Source organism: Myotis brandtii, unplaced genomic scaffold, assembly GCF_000412655.1.
Source record: "Myotis brandtii unplaced genomic scaffold, ASM41265v1 scaffold303, whole genome shotgun sequence".
NCBI lineage: Eukaryota > Metazoa > Chordata > Mammalia > Chiroptera > Vespertilionidae > Myotis > Myotis brandtii.
The window spans coordinates 4,570,204-4,591,562 of NW_005361573.1; the positions used below are offsets into that span (position 1 = coordinate 4,570,204).

Sequence of the window (21,359 nt, forward strand, 5' to 3'; positions counted from 1 at the left end):
CGGCCTCTGCATTTAAAAAAATATATATTTTTATTGATTTCAGAGAGGAAGGGAGAGGGAGAGAGAGATAGAAACACCAATGATGAGAGGGAATCATTGATTGGCTGCCTCCTGCATGCCCCCTACTGGGGACCAAGCCCACAACCCAGGCATGTGCCCTTGACCGGAACTGAACCTGGGACCCTTCAGTCCGCAGGCTGACGCTCTCTCCACTGAGCCAAACCGGCTAGGGCACGGCCTCTACATTCTGCTCCATGGCCTCCTACACGTAGCCTGACCTCCTCGGGTCTAATGAGGAGAAGTTGGGGGTTGGGGAGAAGAAGTCGGTGGCTGGTTGGGGGTTGGGGCACTCCAGCGACCCACCTCCCCGCCAGATCTCGCTGCCTACCTCGGAGTCGGCCAGTAGCAGCACACACAGCTCAGGGACCAGCTCGGAGGAGGAGGATGACAGCACCCTGGAGCTGCTCGCACCCAAGTCCCGAAGCCCCAGCCCTGGCAAGTCCAAGCGGCACCGGAGCCGCAGCCCGGGCTTGGCCCGCTTCCCAGGCCTGGCCCTCCGGCCCTCCTCCTGTGAACGCCGGGGCACCAGCCGCAGCCCCTCGCCCCAGAGCCGTCGCCTGCCCTGTGTGGCCCCCAACAGGGGCAGCAGTGATGGAGGCACCCAGGGCTGTAGTGAGGAGGGGCTCTCTGGACTGCCTGGTCCCTGGACCCTCCCCCCAACTGTGCCTCGGAGCCTGGGCTTGCTGCCTGCCTTGCGCCTAGAGACTGTGGACCCTGGAGGTGGTGGCCCCTGGGAACCTGACCAGGAGGCCCCGACCCCCGACAGCCTGTCTCCCAGCCCTCAGGGCCGGCAGAAGCTGGAGGAAGGGGGCCTGGGGCCCTGAAGCTGGGGTGGGCTCCCACTCTGGCCCAATCTGTAAACCCACCTGCCTCCCTCCTGCAGCTGCTCCAGCTTTCTCAACACCTGACACTCTGTCCCGGCCAGGGATGGCCAACTGGGGTCCCTCAAACTCAGTCCTGACACCTCAACTGTGACAATCAGCAAAGCCCTACCTAGGCCCCCATCTGGGATGGGAGCAGGGCAATCCTAGATCGATTAGGAATTAAATTCTCTAGCCTTGCTCCTGACTCCTTCTTAACTTGTTAGCAGTCTGGTGGGGGTGCGGGGGTGGGGAGTCAGAGAAAGGGACTCAAGGAGAGGATGTACGCATCTGACAAGCACCAGGCACCAGCTGTATACATTACACATGCCATCCCCTTTAATCGGCACCACAGCCCTGAGTGGTGGTGTTGAGTCCAGTGTAGTTCTTAGTCCCATTTCACAGGTGAGCAAACTGAGGCCTCCAAGAGGTTGCATGAGGCCTCTCAAAATCAGACACCCGAGCACAGTTTGGCAGTGCGTTGGAGGGAGGGGATATTTACTAGGTCCTAAGCGCTGGCCATGCATTGGCTCACTTAACCCTCAACAGCCCTCTGAGGTAGGTAGGTCCTGTTTATCCTGCTCTTTTTTAAGGAGGAAATAAAGGCTCGGGTTGGGGGAGGAGGCCCCTTGCTCAAAGGCACAGGGGAGATTGGAATTTAGGGCCGGGGCAGAATGAGCGGGCCAGCAGCTGTTCAGAGAAGGGGTCTCCCGGGAGGAGGGGAGCTGGGAAGTCGCTCTCTAGTGCCCCCGATTTTGGATTCAGACACAGGCACTTCTGTGGCATCCCTCATTCCCTGCCTGCTGCCTGGGGCCTCAGCACGCAGGCTCTCAGCTTCCCCTGGGCAGGACCCCGAGACGTGTATTCCCGTTGCAACATGAACGTACGTGCGCCTCCTCCCAGTACCTCCCGAGGAGGCTGCTGCAACTAGTTACCCCCACCCCGTGCCCATCTGGAGTGAAGTGCCCTGGCAAGGCCCAAGCCCAGGGCATCGGAATGAGCCTCCTGAATACCACAGTCCAAGCACAGAGGGGTTGGGTCACCAGCCCAAGGTCACCCAGCACAGCAGGAGACCTAGTCCAGTGTTTGGGCCTCAGCCCCCTCGTGAGAGCCCGTGCCACGCTTCAGTGTGACACGTGGAAAAGAGGCTGAGACCCCCGGGGCCTAGCAAAGCCACGGGCAAGGTCCAGTCCGGGGCGGTGGAAGCTGGAACCGACGTCACTGGTTCCAGGATGTCTGCTGCTCTTGGGTCCTCAGAGCTGCCTGGATCTGCTGCAGGCACCGGTCATAGAATGACATGGGGGCCTTCGGGGGCTCCGGAGGCCGAGCCTGCCCCTCCTCTGTGCCTGTGCCCCTGAGTCTCTGCTGGAGTCGCTGTAAGTGCGGAGCTGACACCCTGATGGCCCTGGGGCCCCTGGAACAGCTGTGGGAAGAGGAAAGTGGGGCAGGCGGTCACGGCTGCCAAGGACTCCACCCTGCTCTGCAGACACAGGAGTGGAGGCCCCGGGGAGCAGGGCTGGAGCTGGGGAGGGGGTGGTGATACCAGAAGGGGGCAGAATAAACCAGCCCGGCACCCAGAGGCCGGGGTTCTGCCGCTGGCCGGCTGCAGGAACCCGGGCCAGTCTGGGCCTGTTTCCTCACGTGTGAAATAGGACAAGTAGCACGGGGCTGGCTTGGAGAATCAGACTCGAAATGAGATTGTGAGTTAAGAAAGCGTTTTAACAACGTGTCCACAGGCCTTAGGCTGGGTGCACCTCACACACACCGTTTCCTTGGCTTCTGTGACCATTTTACAGATAAGAACACAGAGGTATGGAGAGTTGACTCAACTTGTCAGGTCACATAGGAAGTAAATGACAGAGTCAAGATGCAACCCAGCCCGGCCGGCATGGCTCAGTGGTTAAGCATCGACCCATGAACCAGGAGGTCAGGATTCGATTCCCGGTCAGGGCACATGCCTGGGATGTGGGCTTGATCCTCAGCAGGGGGCGTGCAGGAGGCAGCCGATCGATGATCCTCTCTCATCCTTGATGTTTCTATCTCTCCCTCTCCCTTCCTCTCTGAAATCAATAAAAATAATTTTAAAAAAAAAGATGCAACCCATGTGGGCCAACTACAGAGCTGACCCGAAGCACCAGCGGGTAGGGAGAGGACAATGGAGCTCAGAGGTACCTGACCTCTGCCCCATCAACTTGGCCCAGGTGCACAAGGCGGGCACAGGCTACCCCACCCCCTCGGGAAAAGTGCCCCTCCCTCCTGGCTCTGCTCTCACTTACTCTTTGCTCTCAGCACAGTCCAGGGGAGGGGCCAGCTTGAAGCAGGTCGTGCCCAGCAGCTCCCAAAGCATGTTGGCACCTGTGGGTGGGCTGTGGAGCCTCAGGGATCGTGCTAGTCTGAGGGCAGAGGCAGGCTCAGGCTGGGGAAAGGCCTCGCCAGCCAGGTGCCCCTTCCCAGTGCCTGGCAGCGGGCAGCCCACCCCCAAGGGTCCCAGCAGGCCTCACCGGCGCGTGCAGTTGCAGTGGAAGAGCAGCTGGAACTTGGTCTCCTGGGGCCTGATCTGGTGCTCACACCTGTCCAGGTGGCGGAAGCTGCGGCAGGCCTGGCGGGCGACTGGGGGCGGTGTGGTGGTGAGGGGAGCCCAGTCCCCCAGGGGGCCTCCCCCCCCCCACATGCCCACTGCCATCCAGAAGAAACACCAGCACATGGTCTCAGTCACACACACACACACACACAGTGGGGTCCAGAGCGCTGAGGGTGTTCAGAAAAGGCCCCCTGAAGGCAGAGGCTGCTACGCTCGGCTGGGAGAGAGGACGAGGAGGGGAGAGTGCTCCGGGCAGAAGGAACAGCATGTGCAAAGGCCCAGAGGTGGGAGAGAGCAAGTTGCTTTTGAGGAACCAAATGAAGTTTGTGAAACTCAAGTTTCGACTGAGGAGTAGGTTTCTCAGAACCAGTGCCCGAGGGCCCTGGGGTGTCGGGACATTGTCAGTTCAGGTAACAGGAGCCAAGGTGGGGGCTCGGAGGGCAGTGACATTGTCGAGTTGGAAGCTTATGGAAATCCCTCTGGCTGCAGTGTGACTTGAGGGAAGGAGAGACCCCGGGAAGAGCGTGGAGCAGGAAAGGGAGTAACACAGGCACCACCCCCCCACACACACACACATGCACAGAGGCCGGGACACCTCCTCACCTCAGGAACCCCACCCCACCACCGAGGTTAGGTTCTGAGCTCACCCTGAGGTTTGAGGGCACCCGGAGGCCCCTGATGGCCCGAATGGGTGACCTCCAGCCAGGCTGTGGGGGCCAGATCAGGCCTGGGGGAGGCCACGGGGGCCTGGAGGGCTGCCGCCTTGTCTTTGCTGGGGGCTGGGCTCTGGGGGCTGGGAGTCAGGGCCATGGCTGGGGAGCGCCAGGAGGTATTGTAGAGGGTCTTTGGCTGGAGGCGGGCGAGTGGGATGGAGCCGTACGTCTTACACCTAGGAGGTGGCAATTGATGGCAATTGGTAACCCAGAATCCCCGCTTCCAGAAGCTCCCCACCCCTTCATCTCTATGGAGACCAAGGCTCGGTCAGCTCCACCCCTCATCCCACTGGGTTGTGTGGGGCAGGGGGGGAGAGGGGATAGGGGGATGTTTGCCTCCTGGGCCCCACCCTGAGGAGAGGACAGAGAGAAAGAGGCATCATTCCCTGGAGGACAGACAAGCAGCCTCCCTCCCCGGGAAAGGGCTCAGAGGAGGCTGATACGTACCCACCCCACCAGTACCAGGCCACACAAGCCTCCTGCTCCTCCAGCACAAAGCAGGGGGTCTCCAGCACATTGAAGAAAGCCACACCCACAAGATCTGAGACGGAATCCCGCTGGTTCTGCAGGCACTGCCGGAACCTGCCACAGAGCCGGCACTCAGGTCCCCGGGCCACAGAGGGCCCCTGGCTCCTCCCCAAGCCCACCAGCCACTACCAGCAGGTGGCATGGGTCCAAGAGTTCCTTCCCTTGCCCGGTCAGTGTGGCTCAAGCGTTTGAGCATTGACCTATGAACCAGGAGGTCAGGGTTCGATTCCCGGTCAGGGCACATGCCCGGGTTGTGGGCTCCATCCCCAGTGTGGAGTGTGCAGGAGGCAGCCGATCAATGATTCTCAACATTGATGTTTCTCTCTCTCTCTCTCTCTCTCTTTCTCCTTCTCCCCTCCTCTCTGAAATCAATAAAAATATCTATATATATAAAAGCCTAATGTGCAAAGTGTCCCCTCAGGAGTTCGACCAACTGGGAGTTCGATCGTTTGCTATGAGGTGCGCTGACCCCCAGTGGGCAGTGCAGAACGAAGGAAGGCCCCTGCCAGCAGCTGGCAGCCAGGGAATGGAGGCCTGGCTGGCAGCTACTAGGGACCCTACCCATGCACAAATTTCATGCATTGGGCCTCTAGTATTTTTTTTAAAATGAAGAGTTTCTTCTCCACTCAGCCCTCAGCTTTCCCACTTGCATGGTGGTTCCAGGCTGTCTGAACCCATTAAGACACTCTGGAATCCCAGTCTCTGCACCCAGGAGCTGAGTAACTCTGCCCCAGCCCCCTGCCCACTGCCCACCTGGCATCACAATCGCAGTGAGAGATGGTCTGGAATCGGTAGTTTTGCATGCCGTAGTTGTACTGGAAAGGCGAGATGCTCTGAGGGCAGTGGTCATGCTCCCGGCAGCAGAGGTCGGGGCCCCGGAAGACACCTGTAGGGAGTGGAGGGGGCACCAGCTCATCAGGGTCCCAGGAACCACACACTGGCTATGCCCATGTGATGTTGGGACCAGAGACCCGGTGGCCTCAGGCAAGTCAGTCTCCCTCTATGGATTCACAGTTTCTTTTATTTATTTATTTAATATACTAGAGGCCCGGTGCACGAAATTCATGCACTCGAAGGGGGGGCGGGGCGCGGGTGTCACTCAGCCAGGCCTTGGGAGCCCTATATAATAAAGGGGAGCCTTTGGGCCCTAACTGGTTTGCCTCAGGGAATAGAGCATAGGCCTGCAGACTGAAAGGTCCCAGGTTCGATTCCGGTCAAGAGCATGTACCTTGGTTGCGGGCACATCCAAGGTGTGCAGGAGGCAGCTGATCGATGTTTCTCTCTCATCGATGTTTCTAACTCTCTATTCCTCTCCCTTCCTCTCTTTAAAAAATCAATAAAAAATATTTTTTTTTAAAAAAGGGAGCCCTTGCTTGATGGCAGTTGGACATCCTTAGTGCTGCCGTGGAGGCGGGAGCGCACTGACCACCAGGGGCAGCTCCTGCATTGAGCGTCTGCGCCCTGGTGGTCAGTGTGCATCATAGCGACCGGTCGTTCTGCTGTCCAGTTGATTTGCACATTAGCTTTTTATTATATAGGATTTTTGTTGATTTCAGAGAGGAAGGAAGAGGGAGATAGAAACATCAATGATGAGAGAAAATCACTGATTGGCTGCCTCCTGCACACCCCCTACTGGAGATTGAGCCCACAACCCGGGCATGTGCCCTTGATGGGGATGGAACCCTGGACCCTTCAGTTCACAGGCCAACGCTCTATCCACTGAGCCAAACCGGCTAGGGCAGGACTCACAGTTTCAAAGCTTAAAGAGAGCACCCAGGCCCAGCCTGTGCTGTGCAACTTCAAATGCAGGGCAGCCTACCCAGGAGCCCAGGCCCAAGGAAAGGTCCGCCTGGGAGGAACTGTGGAGGCAGACCCACGCTCACACCCAAATACCACGATGAGGCCATGAACGTGTGTGGAATGGAATGACAAACAGGCAGGGTGCAACCTTGGGTGCAGGCATGATGAAACATTGTCTGAAGGCCAGTTTACCCCAGCTCAGGAGCCAAGTCCTCCCCTGGCCCTCTGCACACACGCACAGGCAGCTGTGCTGAGAGTGCAGAAAAGCCATCAGAGCGATAATGCCTTTTACGGAGTGTTTCGTAAGAGCCCGGCTTCCCACACGCAAGCTCGCGGCAGCCTTGCCAGGCAGGTGTCACTTCATGATCCTGCTGAGGGAACAGGCTTGCAAGAGCGTGATGTGCTAAACTGGTATTTGAATCCAGGCCCTTTCGTCTCAGCGTCCACCCCACTGGCCACTCTCTGCTCACAAGGCCTCCTCTTAGGAAATGGCGATTTGGTTCAGCTGACCCCGGATCCGCCCCAGCCTGTCCCCTCCCTGACGGTGATTAACGAGGACTCCCAGCGGTGAGTAGGACCTTTCCCATCCATGACCTCATCGAAGCTTCCCATGATGAGACGTAGGGTCACCCTCATTTTACAGATAAGGACACTGGAGTTCAGAGTGGTTAAGTCACTCCCTCAAGGACACACAGCCGGGGAGAGTGGAGGCCAGGGTGAAAGCCTGAACTTTCCCCACCCCAGCCCCCCCAGCCCACACCCCCGTGGCTCACCCAGCTCCGTGGAGTTCCCGGCAGAGTCCCCGAATCCACACCACAGTGTGCCGGGCATGGTCCAGCCTCTCTTCTCCCGCAGGGGCCCCACGCTGGGTGGTCCACGCTGCCCTGCCGCTCGCTTCTCCCTCGCTCCTGCTGGCCTCCCGGCAGACGGTGGGCAGGCCCCCCACTGGCTCCGAAGGGTGGCCAGGGCTCTCTGCAGCTCAGGGCCAGGGCTGTGGACGAAGAAGTCCCGGGAGATCTCGCCCGCACACAGGGCGCTGAAGGCTGCAGTGAGCTCCGGCTCCTCCTGCCGGCTACATGCCTGCAGCCTCCCGTGCCCATCCCAGTGGGCATGGAACACAGCCAGTCCCTGCGCATCCTTGCCCAGGAAGCTCAGGGACCCCGAGGGGCTGCCCGGGACGGACCTGGCCAGGTGGCAGGAGGTGCTGTGCCAGCGGGGGGCAGGAGAGCCCTCCAGAGCAGCCCCCAGGCAGCTCAGCACCCCCAGCAGCCTTCCCAGCAGCCTCATCCCGCCCGGGCCCAGCCCCGGCAGACAAAGCCCCCGGGATGGGATGCCTCGCCCTGGCGGCCCACGAGGCAGCAGCACAGGAGCGGAACGGAAACGGTGCCCGGCAGACCCGGTGCAGCGGGGCCAATGAATGGAGCTTGGGGAGGGGTAGGAAGGAGGTTGGCGTATGGGGTGATCTCAAGCTTGTAACTGAATCCACCGGCTGGACAGGCCGCCGATTGGCTGAGAGTGCACTCGCCGAGGCCCACGCCCCCACTCACCGCGGCTTTCTCACTGCCATCCAGTCACCTGCCGGCAGCCTGGCCTGGACAGGGACTGTGGGAGCCAGAGCCCTGGGCCGCGGGGCGGGGCTAGGAGAGGTCCACACCTCCTCCCTGGGGTGGGAGCGGGCTCCGGGGCTCCGAGGAGGCTCCTGGAACTCATCCTCATCTCCCTACCCCAGCGGAGGCTGCCACAGACCCCGCCTCCATGAAGCTGCAGGGCCATGAATTGGGTGAAAGAGGTGAGGGCAGGCCTGAGGCTCTGTGGCCACAAACTCTCCCTCCCCCACCTCCACCCCCCAAATTCTGGAAAAGAGGGCAGGTGTGCCCGGGCCTGGCTACCTAGGGCGCTCCCTCCAAATCCTGGCTCTTGGCATAGCCAGGGGTCAGCGCCCCAGGGATTCCTGGAACTCCAGGCAGAGGTCGAGTTCAGAAGTCATGCCCCTGGTCTAATAGACAAGTAGGCAGAGACACAGCCAGAGCAGGACGTGAGAGCAACATGGGGCAGATGTTGTTCCACTTTCCTCATTTTCAAACAAATTTCCTCTTTTTGCTTCTCTGATTGGGTGTTTTCTGCTACCTTGGCCTCCAAATCTCTGATTTGGTCCTCTGCTTCATCCAGCCTACTATTATTCCTTCCAGTGTATTCTTCATTTCAGGTATTGTATTCTTCATTTCTGACTGGTTCTTTTATATGGTTTCTATGTCCGTTTTCAAGTCTAAGTTCCTTGAGCATCACTATAACCATTTTTTTTTTAAAAAAAACTCTATATCTGGTCAATTACTTGCCTTCATTTCATGTAGCTCTTTTTCTGGAGCTTCCTCCTGTTCTTTCATTGAGGGCATGTTTCTTTTATCTCCCCATTTTGGCTGCCTCTTTGTGTTTGTTCCTAGGTATCAGGTAGATCTGCTATGACTCCCAGTCTTGGTAGGGTGGCCTTAAGTATTTGATGTCCTATGGGACTCAGTGGCACAGTCTCCTTTATAACCGGGGTTGGGTGCTCTGGGAATGTCCCTTGTGTGGGTTACATGGGTCCTCCTCTTGTCATTGAGTCCTTGATTGTTATTGGCCTGTTTGTGGGTGGGGCCCCACAGGCTGGCTGACTGTGAGGATCAACCCTGACAACAGCGTGCGAGCTGCGGTGCAGGTGCTGACCACCCGAAGCGGAATAGGTTGACGCTCAACCAGCTCCGCAGGGCCAGGTGCCCAGAGTTCTGCTGCTTATCCACCCTGTCATTCCACGCAGGGCTCTTTGGCGGAGGTTGGAGCCTGGATTTGTTTGTTGGTTTTCACTAAGAGACCTTAGCTCACAGCCTCTCCCCTCTTGGGACTGACCTGGCCCTTGGGGTCCTGGAGAGGCCCTGGGAGTCTAATTCACTCAACAGGATGAAGAGGGTGGGCAGGGAGCATAACAAGGAGGATCAAGAGGCTCAGAGGGATGTCTGACTGCAGAATGTGGCCCCTGCTAGACTAAATAATAACTCCCCCATATCTACAGCCAAGGACTCAAGTTTCTGAAGCACAGTTTTATCTGTGAATTTGCCCAAGGTCAGTGGCAGAGGGGGACTGGAGCTAGGACCAGGCCTTGAGCCTCTTGACACCCAGGGTTCTCCTTGCTGCTCTGGGATTTAGACTAGAGGGCCCAGGGAGCAGCCCCTTTATGCCCGGACTGGGAGATGAAAGCAGGAAGGCCTGCGGGACAGCAGCCTGGGCCCTGCCTGAGCGCTCAGAATTTGGTCCAGTCTCTGCTACCACCTAGTGGGCATCCAAAGCCAGCACCATCTAGAGAAACTCCTGAGGGAGGAACGCTCTTTGCTCCTTTCCTGGTCCCTTCCTGCACCTGCCTGGTCTTTCTTGTCTACCCTCTGACTCACTGTATGATCCTGACAAGCCCTTTGCCTCTCTGGCTCTCAGTTTTCTGTCTTAGAATAAGGGTTCTCCAAAGAGCAGCAGTCCTGATCTTTCCAAAACACAAGCCAGGCCAGGTCTGTCCCCTGCCCCTCTCCTGGCCACAAGGTTGAAGCCGGTCATGCCCTGCAGGATCTGAGCCTGGCTGACCTCCCCAACTCCCCCCTTCTCTGCTGCAGCCACACAGAGCTACTCTTCTTACCTCCATCACCAGGCCCTCCTAGGCCCTTTGCACATGCTGTGCCCTTTCCCTAGAACACTCTTCCCTCTCCTTCACCCGGCTTGTTCCTACTCATCCTTCAAGCGTCGGTTTAATCACCTCTTACAGGAAGCCCTCTTCCCTGACACCCCCAACCCAGGGTGGGCAAGCGTACTTTAGGTCCCCATTGAGGATGATTGAAGTCTCAAATGGGATATGATCCTGGAAGAAGTCAGATAGCAGCCCATTCAGGTCAGGGGACTGGAGGGGGGACATTGTGGGGAGCCATGGGCTCAGGGTTCAAACACCTGGTTTCCCACTCAACTCAGACAATGACTCCACCTCTCTGAGTACCTACTTTACATGTGAATAAATCAGATCCTGTCTGCTCTAGCACTGAACAGAAGAACTCTAATGTGAGCCATAAGTGTACTTTTAAATCATCTAGCCACCGTTTAAAGAGTAAAAGAAACAGAAGAAATAAATTTTATAATACATTGTAGATGATATCCATGTGTAAAATGTTATTTCAACATGTAATCAGTATTTGTAAATTATTAATGAGGTCCTTTATTTTACATCCTTTTTTAATATACCAAGTCTCGGGCATCTGGAGGGTATTTTGTACTTACTGTGCATCTCCATTCGGATTCCACATTTCAAGCACTCAGCATCCACCTGAGGCTAGAGTCCGCTGTACTAGACAGTACAGCTCTGCGAGATGTTTACATGGGTGTGTATGTAAAAATTTATGGAGCTGAACACCTAAGACTGACCTTTTTTGTATGCAAATTACAAGAGAGAGAGAGAGAGAGAGAGAGAGAGAGAGAGAGAGAGAGGAATTCCCAGGTTTCTGGCCTGAACATGGATGAACACAGGGTGGGGAAATTTGCTGGTGTGGAGGAGGCTGAAGGTGAACAGGTGGGGTGCAGAGTGGGGAAAATCTGAGAGTCTGAGGATCTTTGTCCCTTGGGTCTTGGTTGCCCCCAGGCCTTGGGAAAGTTTCCAGTCACCACATCAGAAGCTGTGCATACCTCCGCTGCCCCCTGGTGGCCACGCAGCAGGTGGCAGGCACCAGTTGGCCTTGGTACCTAGGCCTTCTCCCCGAGAGGGTAGAGGGCATTGAAGTGTCATTCAAACTTCTTTTCTGGACCCCGAAGTCCAACATCCTGCCCATTTTCACTGTTGGGGGCCATGGACATCCCCTCTATCAAGGATTTCCAGATGAGCAAAAATGAAAGTCACTGGCTTAAGTCTGAATTTCAGATAAAAAAACAAATAATTTTTTAGTACAAGCATGTCCCATCTGTTGCGGGTGTGAAGTTCAGGTTTCACTGGGCACCCTGTATTTTACTGGGCCACCCGACTTCTAGCTCATCCTCTGGGACTCAGAAGCATGAAATCCAGCTCTACTTCCTCCCGGTGTGACATCTGACCACGTTTCTTCACCTCTCTGAACTTCACTTTCCTCTGTAAAACGGCCAGTAATTCTTTCCTCAATGACCTATTAAAAGGACTCACTGAGAAAAATATAAGGAAGAGATCTCCCCATAATTCCTGGTATGTGGCAGGCCCTAAGCAAACATTCCTTCCTTCCTTCCTGGGCTCCTGTAGGTGCAGGGCAGAGAAGGCCTGTTCAAGCAGTGCCCCGCCTCCCTCCCCACACAGCCCAGGGGTTGGACCCCATGAATTCTTACTGCCTTCCAGATTTCCTCTCCTTCACTAGTCTTTCCCTTACCGAGTTTCCTAGATTTTTGTCCATGCCTCATGTGTGTTGGGAATATCCCAGAATCCTTTGGGAAGAGTCTAACTCCCAGGAATAGGGTCCTCCTGACCCAGCTCTTGGAAGATTCCAGAATATGGCCCTGATACCACCTAATGGCCACGTCTCTAAACTAATAATACTCTCCAGACCCGAACCTGGAAGTCAGGCTGGTTCACTCTGCTCCTGACCCAAGTGAGACCCTGCCCTTGGTCAGCAGGGCCACCCTGTGAACAGTGCCCTGGGGTAGGCCCCCCCATGGTGGGGGCAGAATTAATGGACCCTGAGCTGTCCTGGGTCAGAAAGCTTGACGGCAGTGGCCTTTAGCCTAACCTTAGGACCCATGCACAAAGAATGAGAGGAGCCTGAGGCCCAGGGGTTAGGTAACATGCCTGAAAGCACACATCAGGTTGGGTAACCAATGAGGCCATGATCCTAACCAGCTCACCTCTTCCATGGAAGGGTTGGGGTTGAGGAGGATTCGATGGGGCTTCCTCTGGTTTATTCTCCCTTCTGCCTGCACACATGGCCTTCCTCTCTCTGAGCTTCTTGTATGGGAAAGGACAGACTCACCCCAGAGTGGAGTGGGATGGGGGTGTGGGTAGGCCAGATTTGGAGATCTGAATGCCTCAGCATGGACTTCCATATGCCCCTGCCCAGACCCTTCCTTTCTTTTTTAAAAATATATTTTTATTGATTTCAAAGAGAAAGGGAGAGGGAGAGAGAGATAGAAACATCAATGATGAGAAAGAATCATTGATTGGCTTCCTCCTGCATGCCCCACACTGGGGATCCAGCCTGCAACCTGGGCATGTGCCCTTGACCGGAATTGAACTGGAGATCCTTCAGTCCACAGGCTGACGCTCTTATCCACTGAGCCAAACCCGCTAGGTCCTTTCCTTCCTTCCCAGCCCCATCCCTTCCTCCATCTCTTCACAGACCCCTGGCCCAAGATGGGGAGCAGCATTTCAACAGGAGCAGATTTTGTAGGCAGATTCCAATCTTGAGACTGTTACCAGCTATGTGGATGTTGGGTATGTTGCTTAATTTCACTGGGCCTCTTGCTCCTCATAAGTAGTAATACTTGCTTCACAATTTGGGGTGAGGGTTAAATTGCATAAATCCCTGTGGCACATTAATGAACATTCAATAAATATCAACTGCCAGTATTAGTATTAGTATCAGAGGAGTAAGTGGGGATGAAGGCGGGGGCGGGGGGTTAGGGCTATCCCAATGAGAACTTTCAGATGCTCAGAGCAAGCAGGGAAAGGAATCAGAACAATTTCCAATTATTTTATTTTTTCCCACTGGAATGAATATTTTTTCATTCGGCACAATTTGTTGTAGGCATCAAATAATATGAAATCCACGCTGGGTTCTAGTAAGCTAGATGCAAACATCACCAACAGGGCTGCTGGGGTCTGTAAGTACCTTACTGTGCTAAAGCAAAGAAGATATTTAATATATTTTTGAAGCTGAAGTTTTCCCAAATGTGTTAGTTCCAACTCTGTTATTTCTTGGGAACGTTTCTAATAACAAGAACATGCGGAAATAAACAGTGCTGATTCCCCAACATGAACGTTTCAGGAATGTGGTTATCACTTTCCAGAAGAAAACATGAGAATGACCTCGTTTCTGACAAAGGAAAAGTTCAACTCTCGCCTTTAGTCTGCCTTATAAACCCAAGGAGCAAGTTTGTCTTTAAAAATTTTTTTTATTGATTTCAGAGAGGAAAGGAGAAGGAGAAAGATAGAAACATCAATGATGAGAGAGAATTGGCTGCCTCCTGCAGGCCCCACACTAGGGACCGATCGCGCAAGCCCGGAATCAAACTGTGACCTCCTGGTTCATAGGTTGATGCTCAACCACTGAGCCATGCTGGCTGAGCAGCAAGTTTGTCTTAATTGAAGCTGATAGCTTCAATGTCTGTTCATAATGATGGTACTCTGTGACTTTTTTGAAGAAGGTAACAGTTCAAGCAGAAATTTTTTAAAAGTATACTGAGCTAACTCAGTGCTAAACCTGTTCTGTACCCTTACAACAACCTTCTGAGGTTGGAATAAATCTCTTCAATTTTACCAAATGAGGAAACAGAGACGTGTAAGTGAAACTTCTGTCTAAAGTCACATACAGCTAGTGAGCATGGGAGTTTTCAAAGCTCTCCAATTAAAGACCTCTAGGACACACCCTTGGTTGAACAAGTTGGGTTTATTACTTGTTACAGCAAGAGGGTGGGGGTAGGTAATGCAAACCATGAGAAATGATGAGGCATCTCAGTAACAGGGTGTTAGAAAGAACATTTATGATTTAATTTGGAGGAGGGTTAAGGAAGCAGGGTTTTAAAATTTTATTTTGTTATTTATTGTCTCCTTTATCCCTGATTGCCCCCCCCCTTCCCAGCCATTCCCACCCCAGGCAAGCCCCCACCACCCCAGGGTCTGTGTCCATTGGTCATGCCAATATGCATGCATACAAGTCCTTTGGTTGTTCTCTAACCCCCCAAGGAAGCAGGGTTTGATCTAGGTTCGATACTGTCTATGACTGGGTATCTTGATAAATCTTGTTTAGAATGAGGGAAGATTAGACTTCGTCTAAAGCTGTATTGGTGAATAAGTAGCAACCTCTTTATGAGCCAGGATAGGGAACTGTTTGGTCATTTTTGTGGTTTGGACTATCTTTATGTTTTGTCTGGTTCAGACACGATTATGGAAGATTATGGGAAAGGTCTTATTATTGTTTTGATTCATCACCATCACAGAGTGGCCTTGTCTGATGTCCTGTAGACATTTTGTTTTTTGTTTGTTTTGGTTTTTTATTCTGTGACATTTTTATATTCACCAGAATGCCAATGCCTACTTGTTAGTGCCAGACCAGCACCTGGATATCAGGAACTACTTTCCTTTTTATCAGAGCCTGGACTCAAATCCATGTTTGTATGACTGGAAACACCTTGTGTTACTCCCTTGTCCATAGGAGCCCGAGAAGAGGGCTGGCAGATGAGGAATTTCATCTAGGAGTTTATTTCATCTACTACCTTCACCCCCTACTCAGAACCAGCCCTTAATACAATCCCTGAGACAACTGCAGGCACTGAATAAATGTTGGTTGAGTTAATGAAACAATGAAGATGGGTATCAAGAATTCTAGAGAACAGCCCTGGCCGGTGTTCTCAGTGGTTAGGGCATCGGCCCTCGCTAGGGCTCCACTTCTTTATTTATATCAGTAAAGACTCATGGGTTGTTACCATTTTGCTCCATTAAACTCTATTGCTATCATTACCTATTTTGATGCTCAAATTGCTCGGATTTGGCTAAATGGGATCTCCTTCAAGTTAGCTCCTGTGTCTTCTGACATATTCCCGCCTCTCGGATTCCCATCATCCTTACGTTCTGGTACTACAAGTTGTTCCAGGCCTACGCTGTGCTCCCCCTGCCCGGACCGAATCTTTTTGTAAAGTTGTCGAGAGCCCCCAGGTTGTTCCTCCGCTTCCTGTCCGCAGGCGGAACCTTAGAGCCCGGGTCTGGGCCCGGACCACAGCGCAGGGGACCAACCCCTTCCGGTTGTGGCCGGAAGTATCTCGGAAAGGGGCGGCTCCAGGTCAGGTGACCGGAGTCCGCGTAGGAGGGTTCCGAGGTCTCATCGTAGAGATTGACTGGGCGGAGCGGTCGACGCACGGAGAGGCTGGGTCGGCCTCGGCGGCTTTAGCTGAGCGGCGGCCGGTACGTACCGGAGGGGCTGGTGGGGAGCAGGGGGCCGGTAGGGGCGGTCGAGGTTGAGAGGCGGGGGACCGGGTTTCTCCTTCGCGGGGCCCGCCGGCTGCGACACCTGAGTCCAGGGTCACGGAGACATCACGCCTTGTTCTGCCCGGGGCCCTTGGCTTCAGAGGAGAGGTCGGGCTGGCGTTGTGGTCTTCCGGCCCGTGATTACAACTTGGGGAAACTGAGGCCCCGAAAGGCAAAAGGCTCCCCACGAGCTCCCCTTTCTGGCAAGGACTCACTCCAACTCTTTCTGCCTCCCGCCCCCACCCCCCCTCGGGGCTGCTCCTAGTACTTTTTCATGAGTTTGCCCCGAGTGCAGAAGCCGAGGCCGGGAAGCTGGGTGAACAGAGTTGGGCTTGGGAGTGAGGGACCCGGGTTCGAGACTTGGCCGCCTCCAGGTACTTGTGTGCTCCGGGCCAAATCCCTTCCCTGTGCCGGGCCTCCGTTTCCTCATCTGCCAACCTGGGCAGTGTTTCTCCGAATGCAGTGCCGGTCTCACACCATCTTCTTTGAAATGCCCTGGGCGTGCAGGCTTTCGCCAGGGGGACTCAAAATAGGACCTCGTATTTGCAACCTGGGTGGGAACCTGGGGGTCCTATGCCCACTGATGTCTGAAGCTCACTGACCTTAAGTGCTGTGGGTACTGGATTTGCTCTGAGGCAGTGAGAGCCTAGCCTGTCCAGGCTCTTTGAAGGAATTGGGATGTTTATCCCAGAAAAGAGAGCAATGGAAGGGAACTGTCTTCTAATAACTGACAAAGTTGTTACGGTAAAGAGGGTTTCCACATCATCTTCGGATTTGAAAGGGGCTGACCTAGGACCAATAGGTGGATTCTACAGGAAGCCAAGATTTCCATGTAATAGAGGAACTTAATGCTGGTCAAAGGTGACCAGGAATGGAATTGCCTCCAAAGGTAGTGAACTCCCTGTTGAAGGAGGGATACAGGTGTCAAATGCCAGCCCTTTCCAACTTTATTTATTTTATTATTATTTTTTTAAAAATATTTTTATTGATTTCAGAGAGGAAGTGAGAGGGAGAGAGAGATAGAAACATCAATGATAAGAGAGAGAATCATTGACTGGCTGCCTCAAGCCCGAAACTCAGGCATGTGCCCTTGACGGGAACCCAACCTGGGACCCTTCAGTCCACAGGCCGATGCTCTATCCACGGAGCTCTATCCACTGTAGCTCAACCCAACTCTAAAGTGTCTGAGTCTGAGTAGTTATTTTGAATCTTTCTGGTGCTGGCTGACTTTTTTTCTGCCCTCCTACATCTTGGGCAACTGAGGCCAGTGAGCCTGGATGTAATGCATCTTATGTAATCTTTTCCTGGGAACCATCCATTTCAAGGACTTTGGAATGGCTCATCTGATAAGGGCTCCTTAAAAATGGGTGTTGAATGAATTACCAAGCAGGGTGCCCACCCCATGGGTTTGTAGCTGCCTTTCTCATAACACCTTGGAAATGCCTCTGAAGAATTTGTACTTGATCAGAAGCCAGGAAACTCTTCGAGTCACAGAATTGAGGCGTCTCAGACAGAATGGTCCCTTGGGGTTGTTCAGGCCAGTCTTTCTTCCTGGGACATAAATCCCTCTGTAAGCCTCTCTCCAGCACTGTGTTGTATAGATGGTGTTAGCCTACCAAGAGGATTTTTGCAGTCTGTTAGCTAACATTCCGTGTAACATTTAAAGCAGTCCTTTTATGGACTTGACTTGCCAGTTCATCTTCACGTATGGGTAATCTGCAGATAGTTCTAGCGTAGCTTTAGTTTTGTAGTCAAACATCAGAGCGCCTTATTTTGGGATTTCTAAAACCCCAAGCAGGTTGCTTTGTCAAAAGCTGATAGAATGCTTACATTGTCCTATGGAACAAAGATTCCATATTATGACCCAATTCTGCTGACATGCTTCCCACCCCCAAAAGGTTGGGTTTCAGCCAAGACGCCCTGTATTTATCTTCCTGCCTTGTGTGTGTTTCCTAGGGTTAAAAAAAAAAATTGTGAAATGCTTATTCAGATATTTTCCAGATGCTGGGTAAAATGATTTTAACTTGGTGGTGGTGGTTTTAAAACTTCTCAATCTGAAAATTTCTTTTTTTTAAAAAGTGTCAAATTGGCATTTACATAGTGTGTTTTTTCAAGCCACTAGTCTGAAGAGATGTCTCTGAAAAAAGTGCTTTATGGTCATAATAAGTTTGGGAAAAGTTTCATAGCTCATCCCTTTTGGTGGTTTCTCATTCGATAGTACCACATTAAAGGCACTGCAACATCCTGCAATAAAGAAATGTGCCTTGCTCAGCCGGCATAGCTCAGCGGTTGGGCATCGACCTATGAATCAGGAGATCACAGTTCGATTCCTGGTCAGGGCACATGCCCAGGTTGTGGGTTTGATCTGCAGTCTGAGGTGTGCAGGAGGCAACTGATCAGTGATTCGCTCTCATCATTGATGTTTCTATTTCTCTCTCCCTCTCCCTTCCTCTCTGAAATCAATTAAAAAAAAATATATTTTAAAAAAAGAAATGTGCTTAACCTTGTTTACTCTAGTGTTGCCAAACTTAATTGATGTGAAGCAGTTTTGTTTTTTTTAATTGAAGTAGACATTGGCAAATTCTGACCTAGAGCAGGAGCTTGCAGTCTATGGACTATGGTCCAAATTTGGCCCCCACTGTCTATTTTTGTATGGCCTGGGAGCTGGGAATGGGTTTTTGCATTTTTATTTATTTTTATGTTATTATTACTTTTAAAATATATTTTTAAATATATGTTTATACCACATTTTGCTTGCCCATTCTTTCATTGATGGACATTTGGGTTGCTTCCACATTTTAGCTCCTGTGAATAATGCAGATATTAACATGGGTGCACAAGTATCTCTTTGAGGCCCCACTTTCAATTCTTTTTGGATATATGTCCAAAAGCAGAATTGCTGGATTATATGATAATTCAATATTTAACTTTTTGAGGAACCACCAGACTGTTTTTCACGGCAGCAGTACCATTTTACATTCCCACCAAAAGTGCACAAGGGCACCAATTTCTCCACCTCCTTACCAACACTTGTCATTTTTTGTTTTGTCTTGTTTTGTTTTAATAGTAGCTTTGATACTGTGATATATAAGACAGTTTGTCTTTACCACAATTTCTGGCTCACAACTCCCCCAAAACCCTTAGGATTTCCCAAGGGGGGTGGGTGGGGTGGATGGAGTGTCTTTTGTTATGTTATTGAGGCGACTTTTGGAAGGCTCCTGTGAGCTGATTGCCCAAGGAGCCAACCATGTGATTACTGGGTTGGAACTTTCAGTCCCACCTATCCTACCGCCTCCAGGAAAGGGAGAGGGGCTGAAGATTGAGTTCATTTGCTAATGGCCAATGACTAATGAAGTCCCCATTAAAACCCGGGAGGACACCTTATTGGCCCTTCTTCTTTTGGAGAGCTTGCACATTTTGGAACCAGAATGCCTCCCTGTGCCACCATGCTGGGCCCCGAGCCAGGCCCCAAGTCAGGAGATCAGAAGCAGCAGCCATGCCTGTTTCTTTGGGAATGGCCTAGGGCCGTGGTCGGCAAACTGCGGCTCGAGAGCCACATGCCGCTTTTTGGCCCCTTGAGTGTGGCTCTTCCTAAGCCTTAGGAGTACCCTAATTAAGTTAATAACAATGTACCTACCTATATAGTTTAAGTTGAAAAAATTTGGCTCTCAAAAGAAATTTCAATCGTTGTACTGTTGATATTTGGCTCTGTTGACTAATGAGTTTGCCGACCACTGGCCTAGGGGACTAGCTGGCCATTCCACCCTGGAAACAGTCACTACGTTGACTCCTGTGTAGTCTCTGACTCTTCAGTATTCACACTCCCAGTTGTTTGTCAAGAGCATCTCGTGCTGTAGGCATGGCGGGAGGTTTTAAGGATGGACAGCTCTCTGACTATGGGAGTGGATCCTGGGCAAAAGCCCAGGAAAATTACTTGTTTTTTTTTAACATCCCTGCAGAGCCATTTCTCAGTGTGAGGTGCTTTTTTTAAAAATAGCACTTAAGTTCTGACTAGAATCCTTGAGGGCAGGGAAGCTTGTCTGATTTATTTTCATCATTGGCATTCTTTAAATATTTTCCAGACTGCACTAACAATTAATATCAGGTGGCTCTGGACACAGCCTGATTTTGATTTATAAAATTCAGTATTAAAGATTATTCAAAATGGTGTCATTTTGGTTTTATTATTTTTGACCATGATTGGTCTGTCTTATGGTATATGCTCCCCTGATGGTCCTTAGGATCTCCTGTTGAAGAAGTGAGGTCATTGTTTTGTCAAGGATATGCTGATATTATTCAACTCTTAGGAAGTTTTCTCCTTACTTGGTTAAATCTTGTTGACCTTATTCATTTTCTTTTTATACTTTACTGTCAGAGTATGTTCGAGGTCTTTAGCTCAATCTCAGATAAAATCTGAATTAAAGAGATTTTACAGAATCTGAATTTAAAAGGATTTACTGACAATGGAAACAAAAGCAAACCTCTCGTTTTGAAACTTTTCTCATAACAAGGGCAGACACAGTTACCCAATTTGCAGGTGACGATCCTGGCTTAGCCAGTAGCAGAGCTGAATGTCAGACTAGGTCCTCTAGTCCAGATTGTTCCTTCCAGTGTATGATACTAGAGATTCACAGCCCTTAACCAGGATCTCTTCAGTCCGAAGATCTTTTCTTTGACACAATATTTTACCAATTATATTGGTTTGAATTGAAATTGGCAAATCACCGTCATTCATTTGCATACAAATGTCAAACATTTACTTTGTCAGGCATTGTGTTTGTGGCTCTAGGAGATATCTAACTAGAGTAAGTGCATTTAGTGAATAATTAATACTCTGTGTTAATGTTATTTCTAATAGAGGTAGGTACCAGTTTGGGAAAACACAAACCTTTTTCTGATTGCCAGGTTTCCCTGATCTTTTCCTTTGTTTAAGAGTTTGGGGCAATACTTTAAGAATTTTTTTTTCTAAAGTAGTTATGTAACATTTCCAGTTCTGAAAAAATATCACTGAAGAGTGTCTTGTTCTTTAAGGATACTGATTTTCCACAACTTAGTCGGCTGAATTGATTCACATTGAGTTGTGTGGTTCTGAGGACTTCTGGGCATCAGATCCATCAACCCACACACATTTATGAGGTGCTCGTGAGGTGCGTGGCCCTGTGTTGAGTAAAGCAGCTGGAAGGTGGGTCCAGGTTTGAAGAGAGACATGAACGCATCACTCAGGCACTGTCTGTTAAGCACCCTGGCTTGGGAGTTGGGAAGCTTTGCCTCTGACTGGCTCTGTGACCATGGGCCAATGACCTAACTACTCCGAGCCAGGGGATGCTGATGATAGCGTGGTGGTGTTTACCTCAAAGGCGGGCTGTAGAGATGAAATGAAACAATTCCTGTAATGAACTGAGCAGTGTTAGTTTATGCTATTCATAGTGTAATAAACATAACAGTGCAGGTGCCTCCTGACTGTAACACCTCCGGGGGAAATCTGACTTTGCCTAGCTCAAACTAAGTGTGTTCCATTCTGGATTTCCTCATTCACAATTCTGATGTCTCACCTACTATGCCTTCAAGGAACGACACTCAGTCAAAAAGGGAAGTTGTGAATCATCCACTCAGCAGAT

The 21,359-nt window shown here is 51.7% G+C and overlaps 3 protein-coding genes across 7 annotated transcripts in view; 2 read left to right on the top strand and 1 right to left on the bottom strand.

The window, feature by feature from the left end:
- The window catches only part of INPP5J (inositol polyphosphate-5-phosphatase J), a 10,371-nt gene extending 9,249 nt beyond the window's left edge, over positions 1–1,122 (top strand). The window contains exon 10 of the mRNA XM_014542432.1: positions 273–1,122. Coding sequence (XP_014397918.1) covers positions 273–884 — 612 coding nt within the window. The 3' untranslated portion in view covers positions 885–1,122. The remainder of the gene's footprint in view (positions 1–272) is intronic.
- Positions 1,123–1,237: 115 nt separating this feature from the next.
- Positions 1,238–8,161, bottom strand: PLA2G3 (phospholipase A2, group III). 3 transcript variants are annotated; one of them, XM_014542541.1, is made up of 8 exons: positions 7,726–8,161; positions 7,316–7,533; positions 5,496–5,628; positions 4,662–4,796; positions 4,149–4,390; positions 3,422–3,530; positions 3,197–3,313; positions 1,238–2,343 (listed from the first exon to the last, which is right to left on the bottom strand). In XM_014542541.1, the coding sequence occupies exons 1-8, from the start codon at positions 7,827–7,829 to the stop codon at positions 2,139–2,141; spliced, it is 1,263 nt and encodes a 420-aa protein (XP_014398027.1). In that variant the 5' UTR covers positions 7,830–8,161; the 3' UTR covers positions 1,238–2,138. The 3 variants fall into 3 exon arrangements, with proteins under 3 accessions (XP_014398027.1, XP_005869835.1, XP_005869834.1); XM_005869773.2 differs by having other exon boundaries at positions 7,316–8,161; XM_005869772.2 differs by lacking the exon at positions 4,662–4,796 and having other exon boundaries at positions 7,316–8,161.
- The window catches only part of RNF185 (ring finger protein 185), a 32,648-nt gene continuing 18,155 nt past the window's right edge, over positions 6,867–21,359 (top strand). For 2 of the 3 annotated variants that reach the window (XR_001362775.1, XM_005869770.2), the window contains exon 1: positions 15,552–15,678. The gene's annotated coding sequence lies outside the window, so the exon portion shown is untranslated. Of the gene's footprint in view, positions 7,110–15,551; positions 15,679–21,359 lie in introns of those variants that run through there. The other variant, XM_005869771.2, reaches the window with a different exon arrangement.